The sequence below is a fragment of the Ursus americanus genome, chromosome 15 (genome assembly GCF_024610735.1).
Source record: "Ursus americanus isolate L20-20 chromosome 15, mUrsAme1.1.p, whole genome shotgun sequence".
Taxonomy (NCBI): Eukaryota; Metazoa; Chordata; class Mammalia; order Carnivora; family Ursidae; genus Ursus; species Ursus americanus.
In genome coordinates, this window is record NC_142141.1 from 31,347,229 (window position 1) to 31,358,095 (window position 10,867).

Here is a 10,867-nt window from a genome sequence, read left to right on the forward strand (position 1 = left end):
TGATGTACTGTATGACTAACATAACATAATAAAAATAAATAAATAAATAAGGAGCCACTGGTCTGATTACAGAATAGTTTTGTATTTCATTGTATCAGGTCCACTCCTAACTGGGGAGCTGGGCACGCGCACTGTGGGCCAATTCCTTTGTCTAGGGTAACTGCCTTTTGCGTGTCAGGAGGAGGGAGGTAGTTAAAGGAATTTAAAATTTTCCATTATGCACAGTTCTGCTCATGAGCCCAGAAGAGTAATGGGCCATTTTAAAAAGTGGTACCATTCAGAGGTTTACAGCATAATCACTTTTGAGGCATTTTTTATTTATTTACTTGAACAAACATGCCTGAATCTCTCCTTAATCTACTATTACCAGAATCACTGGGTAAGAGGACCCGATTCATATTCTTTGCAGAAATACTAATACACTTAGTCAAAACTAAAGCTTTAAAGTAAAGCCAGATCACACAAATTTAGAATGAGAGAAAAAAGGTAAACAATTTTAATTGCAAAAAAATTGAAATAACTTTTAATTGATAAAGAATACTCTTTAAAAAAAGTGACATCAGGAAGAAATGGAGAATTCTGAAATGAACAGCGTCATACAAATATTTAATAAGCTTTTTCTTCTATCCCAAAACAGCTCAAACACTGAGCCTATGCTTCTTGTTGAACTCTACAATGCGTGAATTATTTCATCCCATTTCTGTATCTAAACTAGATGCCCATTGCTTTCTATCATAACACCCCCCTTTTAGTTACCTGTGATGAGATTTATCAGAAATTCTCTCATGAATGTGTTTATTGTTGACTGTCTTCCCCCAATATATTGTGAGCTTAAGCTGGACAGGGGCTGCCTTGTCCCACACTATATACTCAGCACTCAGATCCATCCAGAGCAGAGCCCCAAGACCTTTTTTTTTTTTTAAACTTTCTTACTTGTGATTCACCTAAATGCTGTAAACACATAGATTTCTAGGTCCCTCCTCCAGAGATTCTGATACATTTGAGCTAAGATGTAAATATATATAAAAAAAAATATCTGCGATTAGGAGTCTGCTATAGGTGTACCTCACTTTAAGAGACATTGTTCTAGGGGCACCTGGGTGGTTCAGTCAGTTGAGCAAATGACTCTTGTTTTCAAATCAGGTCATGATCTCAGGGTAATGAGATCAAGCTTGGCATCAGGCTCTGCACTCAGTGGGAGTCTGCTTGAGATTCTCTCTCTCATCCCCTCCCTTTGCCCCCATGCCTACTCATACATGAGCTCTCACGCTCTCTCTCTCAAATCAATAAATACATCTTAAAAAAAGAGACATTGTTCTATAAATTTATTATGGGGAGGAAAAGTAAGTATCCACTGCTACTTTTCTATATACAGCTCTGTTGCAAATATAAAATATCTCAAAAAGCCCCAATCCTCCCATGGTCTCTAAACTGTACCCCCTTTATTAGAATGAATATAATTCATGTAAAAAATCATCTCTCCTTTGAAGCCATATAGTTTTAGACAAACTATGTTTTTGATGGTTCTGATAATGTTCAAAATGATGATCTAGTTCACAGAAACCGAGACACTTAAAAATACACACTTTCAGGATATTGAGAATTCAGTAAAAAAAAAAAAAAAAATTAAATCCCAAGGTGAGAAAAATATTTGAACTGCCCAGAAGAGGCCAACTGAAAGATGCCTACAATACCCTTGGTTTGGATTGGAAAAGGTAGAACCAGAAGAGCAAAAGCCCCTATTCCTTAGCTTTATATCTGCTTTAGTGTGGATATAAGAGAAGAGGGACATTTCTAAAGCCAGAGTTTTAAGATTAGCGGTTACTCTTCATCGGTAACTCCAGAGTGAGATACTGGATTTATGGAAGGAAGGAAACATCAATTCTTGTCCCAAAGACCACCTTAAAAACACATGGCCACCTGAAACAAAGCCAAAGGACTATGGCTATAGAGTGGAATTTTCCAGGATCAAAGTCTCAGGTTTAAACAATAAAGGCACTGATAGTCACCATGTTTGTAATTTCTTTGATATGATAATTCACAAAGCAAGGCATTCCATGTCCTAGTTCTCAATCATTTCTAGACCTCAGAGTAAATCTATTAAAATTCAAAGTTATGGATAATTGTATGTAATCTACAAAATGGAGAAATCTAGTATTTGTAAAAAAGGAAGACATCCCCCTACCCTTCCCTGGCCTCTTGGTTATCTAGAACCATTATGATTTTGCAATATGATCTGCTTTCTTACCAATATGGGTGCATTTATCATGGATTTATAGGTAAAGTTTGCAAACTTGATAAGCCCATGTTTTTTTCTGTAATTCTGTTTTTCCCATGAGACCCCTGGTCATTACTCTGGGGGAAAAAAAAGGATTATAACACTATTCTTTATCATTGGATCATCACAAATACTGTTAGTGGAATGTTTACTTCTTGACATCAATCTAGACACTTAAGCCATGTCATATTCAAAACACACCAGCTTTTTAAAAGGGCCCTAACTTGTGGTTATGATGATCAATTAAAATGAATCATGAGCCCTCAAACACAGAATCTATTTTGTGGCTACGAGTTTCCTCTTCTGTTGTTGACTCTTCTGTTGAAGGGCACAACTTACGTACAAATGGCAACAGCAAAGGAAACTCTTGAACTGGAGTTCTCTGGATGGTTTGTGTCAAATGGAAGTAAGTATCATCATCACAGGAATAAAAGATTTTATTTTTCCCTTGCAGAAAGAATTTAACAATGACTGTAAGCTGAAGGAGAGGATAGAGGAAAATGGATATAACACATATGCATCCTTTAACTGGCAGCACAATGGGAGGCAAATGTACGTGGCATTGAATGGAAAAGGAGCTCCCAGGAGAGGACAGAAAACACGAAGGAAAAACACCTCAGCGCATTTTCTTCCAATGGTGGTACACTCGTAGAGGAAGGCAATGCTCGTGGCTGCAGTAGAACCAAAGGTTCTTTTGCCAGGACTAGTTGGAATTCTTCATGAAGACAGTAGCTCAAAGGCAGAGACATATTGCAGACGTCTGCTTGCTTGAAAGAAAGGAAGTCTTTGAAGGTTTTGTACTCACTGCTGACATATGATGTTCTTTTAATTAGTTGTGTCATGCCTTATAATCGAGATACAGGCAGATTAAATGGGATGAAAGTTAGTCCTAAGTGAACAACCAAGTGGCTGGGTTTTTGGTGAAGTTTTTGTTTCTATTCTTGTTTTCTAACCTCTGAGATAGAACTTAAGGGACATGGAACAATCTATTGAATGATCTTTGGGAAAGTTATTTATGGAATACGAACTCATATCAAAGACTTTCATTGCTCATGCAAGCCTGATGATTCAATGAGCAGTAAGACATGCAAGCATTTACTGGAAAGCACTTGGGTCACATCATATGCACAACCGAAGGCGCTGTGGGCGTGGCATCATGGAAGAGTTGGATAAGATTTAAAAAATGTAAACATGTTAGTGTAAAACTGTTCTAACACAACAAATTGTATGGTATGCTTGTGCATTCTGCCTTCATCCCTTTCTATTTCGTTCTAAGTTATTTATTTAATAGGATGTTAAATATCTTTTGGGGTTTTAAAGAGTATCCTCAGCAGCTGCCCTCTGATTTACCTTTTCTTTTTCTTCAGCACACCACATGCATGTTCATGACAAAGTGTTTTTAAAACTTGGCAAACACTTCAAGAACAGGAGAGGAGATAGGGAAGCAGGGTGAGAGCCCCATGTGCTATCAGTTAACTTAAAATCACTTTTGCAATAAGAACCATCAACAATAAATATGACAGTGCTTGATGAGAGATACCTGCCATCGTTTCAAAACATCTATCACTCCTAGGGCTTCCTTTCATAAGAAAGGGACCAGAAGGCCAAATTCTTCTCTTTCAATACACCAATGGGGCTCCAAGAATATACTAAAAGAAGGAAAACTGTTAAATAAATTTTAGTAGCCCAGCCTCATTATTTACCAACTATTTTTTGCCATATGTCACAGCGGTAAGTGATGAAGAGGCTGTCTGCATATATAAGAATCCTTTATAAGTCCCACATAGTGCATCTCCCCCAAAGGAATTATCAAGGACTCTGAAGTGTAACTCTCCCAGGGGCTTAAACTGAGCAAATATATCCTGGTATATGTGTAACCATATACTGAAACCTGTTCGAGCTGTATGATCTAGTCTTTACAAAACCAAATAAAACTTATTTTCTGTCAATTTAAAGAGCTTTGGAAGATTCCATCATGTAACCATATCAAAATTCATTTTGTTAGAGCAGGTATAGAAAACAATACATAAGAGTATACCAGTCATCATCACATTGTATTCCAGTAAATAAATACATAAGCCTTATTTGCAGTGTCTGTAGTGATTTTTTTAAAAAGTGTAGAAAAATACTATTTGTTTTAACTACTTTAAGTGATAACTATAAGATTATATTGATGCTGCAGTTTTATCTTCATATTTCTTGTTTTGAAAAGGTCTGTTTATTTTTATCTTTTGGACACAGTATTTTGGTATAAGGGAAAGACTCACTAAATGTGTCTTTTTACTAAAGTTTAACCTCTAGAAAGGCTGGTGTTTTGTGATCTTCTCCTATAACTTGTGTCAATGCTTAACCAGCACTTCCAGTTAATCTCTTATTTAAGAATTAGTTTTATTAAGAAACTTTCCCATAAAGTCATCCCATAAAAGGTCTTATTTTCTTCATTCCTTAAAAAAGTTGGGATTTCAAAAGATATGCACTTGAGGCAGAGAGTTTTGGCTTATGGCTAAAGTTGCATTTCATGGCATTTGGCTTCCAACTTGCTTCTTAACAAATCAGATTCTAAAAATGTTTAATTTTTGTGGTTGGAATCTGTATGTGAAAATGTAATTGGTAACTGAGTCTGAGGCCTATAATGTAACATATTGCTATCAGAACTAGATTATCTTTGTTCTTTTATTTTAAAATAATAATTGCACCTGACACATGAACACAGACCACCCAAAACCAAAATTAAATGTTTGGTGAGACAAATACAGGATTAGATGACTGCACAAACAGCAAACAGGGCACAAACTGGATTCGTATTTCACATAGCCATTTAGATTACCAAGGAGACTATGTGTAAACAGGCATCATTATCGGACTCCAAACACTAAAACAGCTTCTAGCAAAATATATCAAAGCTTGCAGAAGCCAAAAATAGAAAACATCTCCTTCACCGCCCCCCCCCCCACACCATACACACACACACACACAGAGATAAGGACAGAAACAGTTTGGTAAGGAGATTCTCCTGCATTTAAAAACAGCATCTTTGCTTGATATTGAGATAGAATTCTGGTCCCCTTTGCAGCTGGATTGTGCTACTGAAGAAAAGCACTTCCAGCCCTGAATACTGTATGTTAAAAAAAAAATCATCACGATTTTGGGAGCTCAACCTCTGCGGGAAGTGTGGCCCCTGGCCATGATGTCATGGTGTGTCAGCCACAAATGTGTGTCTATCTGAGTGCTGGTTCCGAAGAGACTCCTCATAAAGATATAGAATCTCTCCCTCCTCCTACCTCCCAAAAGGCTGAACAGTGTATAGTATGTTACATTTAAATAAATCAATAAAAATGCTGGGAAAAGAAAATAAAAGTATTTTCCTTGTTTGTTTTATTAGCCTATACCTAACTATACCTGGTAATAAAAAGAGAAGTGCAAGTGTTCTATGCATGGCAGGATGTGGTTAAATGCCCCACAGTCCCAAACAACAACAAAAGAGAAAAAAATCACTCAAACATTTGTAAGTTTTCTTTAATGCTTTACATGTGTGAGTCAGCTATCCTTACTCTAATAACAACCAAATGCTTTAGATTTTTCCTAAGTATTCAGGTCCACCTAGTTTACACAGTGGATAAAGAAGGATGAATTGAAAACAAGGATGGCTTGTGAAACAATGAAAGACTTTTGGAGGAAAGCCAGGAGGCTGCAAACTCTGATTTCAAGGGGAGAGAGTAGTCCAATGAATTTGATTTGAAAAGTAGAGAGAGCAAAGTATATAGTTATGCAAGCTGGGTCCAGGGCCCAAGCCAGGTTATGGGCACTATCTAAACTGATCAGCATTAATGTTGCACAGTTCCAATAATTTGGATGCTGTTAATTCAGGATTTATGATTATTCAGCAAAAATAAAATTTACCTTTTCCTTATCAGTGAAGGCTCTAGCTGGTCCAAACTTTGTTTAAATAAAAATATCTGTAGGAAACCATGAAATACTTACAATACCTAGTGCATTAGAAGTAACCCATTTAATGCAAATACCATGTTGATTAAGAATTCTTAACTATTTCACTCAAAAGGACTTTTGCAACTTACACAAAGCAGTTAAGAAAAAAGAGGAGTATTTTGGAAGGATACTGGAAAGAAATGGGCAGGTCTGTGTTCCACCAAAAATGGGTCACGAAGCAACTAAACTCCGCCTCCTCCCAGCACTCATTTCCTCTTACCTCACACTGGCTTTATTTGCACGGCTACTGCTTGCTACCAATTTACATTTTTCCTACTCTAAAACCCAAAACCTTTCTCTCAAGATCCCCAAATGGAAACATCCTGGGCGTGACTGTTATTGGCCAGACCTGGACAGCATCCCAATCTGGCAGCCCACGCAACTGGAAGAAAGAACAGTGTACCAAGGGAGGGGCAGTGCTGGACAGATGTAAAAACAGATACAGTTCTTAGTTATACCTATGTAAATGAGACCACCGACTTCAACACATACCTTTTTCAAAACACATATCATTTAGTCTTACCTTTTTCGCTAATTCTAATTAGCCTACTCCTAATTTGTTCAAATCAGAGACATCTCAAGATGTTTTCCTTTTGTGCATTTTTTATAAGGGAAAGATTGCATTTGTTCTGTTTTATTTTGTTTTAAAGCCAAGAGAAGGGCCCTGACTGTAGCCAGGATCACTATAATTCTGCAAACTTTATGGAATAATAATTGAGATGAATGCAAGCTTTCACTAAATCAAAAGGTAATCCTACTAAATATCAACCTATAACCATAATGACATCAAAAGTATTTCTTTACCTCAAAAGTATGCACCAGTATTTTCAAGTTTATCAACAAGTAGAAAAAATCTGCAACTCAAATGCCATTCATTTTTTTAAATGTAGAATAAAAAGAAAGAAAAAAAAATCTGCTTTATGTCTTTTACTATGTCTTGTATACATTCACTATGAGACAAAAGAAAACTTTATAACATGCATTTCTGTTTTTGGCTGATTAGAATAAAACGCAAAATGCCCCTGCAAGTGAATAATCTACTGAAAACACCTTTACAAACACCATGTATTAGTTAAGATGGAATAATCATGATTGAACTAGTGAGATCAAAGGAATTGGTCTCATTCCTAAGTGGCCAATAATGAATATTTCCACGTGGCTGCTCCATGATATCAGCTCAGGGCAACAATTCTACACTCAAAGAGAAGAGCCATATGTCAACCATATATGCATGTGGCATGTATTATCTTACACATTTTTATTAGCCTCCACAAAAGAGCCTATGTTCATTTTTTAATATAGGCAATTGCATCCTCTAGAGATGAACACAGCAAATGAAGAATCAAAACATCCCATGTTCCTCATTACAACTGTAAATTGAACATATGCCTTCATACAACTTAGGCGGTGACCCCAGCTGTAGATCAACCAACTACAGTAAGGTCTTAACCCTCCTCAAGTTTGTTTTTAATTATCTTATACACATCTTAAATGACTAAATAATCTCACAATTTTCTAAATTAGTTATCATTTCTGTGCTCAATTTTAGCTGCTGACAATGCAAATATTCCCAGGTCTTTCAAGGAGCAGTAAATTAAAATCAGTGTTTCCTAGGTATTATAAATCAAAAAAAGACTGCTTTTTATGGTTACAGGAGGCATTCGGGCTAGAGGTCGCTTATCAATTCAATTCAACAACAACAAAAAAATATTTTAACATCTGGTATTTAACCACCAGACTTTTTGATACCAATTTTTTTTCAGTGACATGATCAATATGTTCTGACATTAATAGTATTTAAGCCAATATCTGTAAAACTGATATGAGAAGAAAAAATCTGTTTTTAGGGAGCTTTCCAACTAACAAAAGAAAAACACTGAAAAATGACATTGCAAATAAGATACATAGTATCTTATTTGTTTTCCTGATAAATTGCTATAAAGTGTAAAGTGAATTTTATAATGCAAGCTTACCCTCATGCAGGAAACAAATGAAATTTAATAGTATTTTTAATAGAATTTTTTAAGTATTTTTAAAGTCAGATTGGACAATTTTCCTTCTCATCTTACCTTAGAAAAGTTCTGCATTCCATCCTCTAAAACCTCCTAAGAAATCATCAAATCACCACATATCAACTGCAACATTTTCTCTTTCTCCTCATTCTTAACTCCAGGTGATATTTAATAACTACATGAAATCTTTATCATTATTAAACTCACAAGAAATGATAGACTTTATTTAGACCCATATCTGCGTTCGGCTGCTTCAAAAGAGTAGACTCCACAGTAATGTTAGTAGAGATTGGAGGCCTCTAATACTGGGAGCCTGGAATTGTTATTTTCACCTTTCTGGTTTTATTTATGTTTTCATTTCTATTTCTACGGTTAGAAATATTCCCCAGTGATAAAACTAGTGCTTCCTAATCATTGAAATCATTCACTCCTACTTTTAAGAAAAGAAAAACAAAATTGGAACATAGGACCAGTTAGGGGTTGTAGTCCTGACCCCTCCGTATCTCAGAATGCAGTCTTATTAGGAAATACGGCCTTTGTAGATATAATTAGTTAAGACAACGTCAAACTAGAGTGGACCCCTAATCTAGCATGACTTGTGTCCTGGACGCAGACATACACACAGGGAGAACACTGTATGAACACAAAGACAGAGATTGGGATGAGGAATCTACAAACAAAGCAACTCCAATGATCACCAGCAAACCACCAAAAGCTCTGCACTCACAGCCCTCAGAAGGAACCAACCCTGCCAATGCCTTCATTTCAGACTCTCTAAACTTCCGTACAGTGAGACAATGAAATTCTGTTGTTTAATCCTCCCACTTTGTGGACTTTGTTACAGTAGCCTTGGGAAACTAATACAGAGTCTGTAACATAAGACTCACAGAACTCCTCAGTTAGGAGGATGTCTGACATATCTGCAATCATAATGCTTTCATGTTAATACACAGAATTATTTGACACCAACGTTCATATCAAACAACCTTAACCAACTCCTAAGCCATGTCACTGCAAAGTCTAAAGTACAGTTTTGCTCAGTAAATTTTTACTTAACCTGTAGATTTTTGGAATATCCCCACAATATCATACTTTCCCCCCAAATTTTGTAGTTTGCTCAATGCCCCCAAATATGATAGATTCCAAAAAATGACACTTGACCCAAGTCTCAAAATGCTCGTTAGATGAATCTGATGTAAGCCAGCAAACTTAGTGAGGCACACACATGCTTTTGGGAGTTCTGCTATTTTTAAATCTTGACCTTCCTTGTTTACTAGAGGAGGAACAAAAAACAAGCAAGTTAGGACATACAAATATAAATATACATATGGTAGCCCCCATTAATTCCTGATAATTAATGACAATTTTAGGAATTAACACCTCAATTATTTTATGTGAAATATTTATAATTAGACTATAAAAGAGACATGACTATAAGATAATGGAATTGGCTAATATATTAAAATTTATACATCTAATGAATATTGCTCACTTCGGAGAACATTAGGAGATCATATTTATATTAATATTCTTCATCTTAGAAATCAAATGTTCTCCGTTCCTACCTCCTTTCAAGGGCATGATTTGATGCAAGTGACTTTCTGTCCCATCCCATCCATAGCAGTTTACACCAGAGATAGGTACGTGTGCTCACACTCATTTACAATCCTAGCTCCCATCTTTGTAGTCTTAATTTTCCCAGTAGAATTACACAATTAGCTTTTGAGTCCAAATACATCACTGAATCGGTTCCTATGATCCTACAGTGGTGCAACCATAAAATGGGTAGCTAATAAGGGTCCCTCCTTCTTCAAAAACCTTAGTAAATCCATCCAGAACCAACAATGTATAAAACAAGGAAATGTTTGTGTTATGTACCCAAAACTACAAGGATCTTCTGTAAATATAGTCACATTTGCCAAACCGTTTCTCCTAATTTGTTTATTCCTCCTCCTTTGATCATTTGCCATCTGAACTTCCATCTTATGTACAACTAGTAATCAAATAAGCAAGAAGCCAGCATCAAAATAGACATCTGCTACGGAAATAAAATGACTACAGGATAACCCATTGCTAAGTCAGTGCTGCATGTAACCACAGGAGCGCTCAACATTCAGAATATCACAGTTTGGTTCCAGGATACAACATAGCTCCATCACTGGAAATCTTGTTCAAGATTTGTCTCCTGTATCAAATGCAGTAAATTAGCTGAAAGGTTGAGTTCTCTCATTCTGCTTTTATACCCTACTTTTATAAATGATAAGTAAGGTTCAGTGTCTTTACCAGAGCTCAGCGTGAGGTAACGAAAGCAGGTCTCCTGATTTCAAACTCGTTCTTCCCTCCGTTATATAGGCACTTTGCCAAGAAAGAAAGAAAAATGAGAACCACACCATTTACAGCCCAATGTTTTGTTTTGCTTCAATGTACTCTAAGGATAGTGAAGGGGTTTCCTTTAGTGACACATCGCTCTTAATGGATGTTTTTTTGAGAGAATTAGCATATACTTTTGAATCAGAGGTCATTTCTAATCCTAGCTTTCTTACTCTCCGGCAGTGTAAATTTACAAAAGTTATCCCATTTAAGATAAAAA

General features: G+C 36.2%; 1 protein-coding gene across 1 annotated transcript in view; it reads left to right on the plus strand.

The window, feature by feature from the left end:
• FGF10 (fibroblast growth factor 10) overlaps window positions 1–5,635 on the plus strand; it is an 80,863-nt gene extending 75,228 nt beyond the window's left edge. The window contains exon 4 of the mRNA XM_087867901.1: window positions 2,733–5,635. Within this exon, the coding sequence (XP_087724027.1) occupies window positions 2,733–2,930 (198 nt within the window). The 3' untranslated portion in view covers window positions 2,931–5,635. The remainder of the gene's footprint in view (window positions 1–2,732) is intronic.
• Window positions 5,636–10,867: the final 5,232 nt, after the last annotated feature.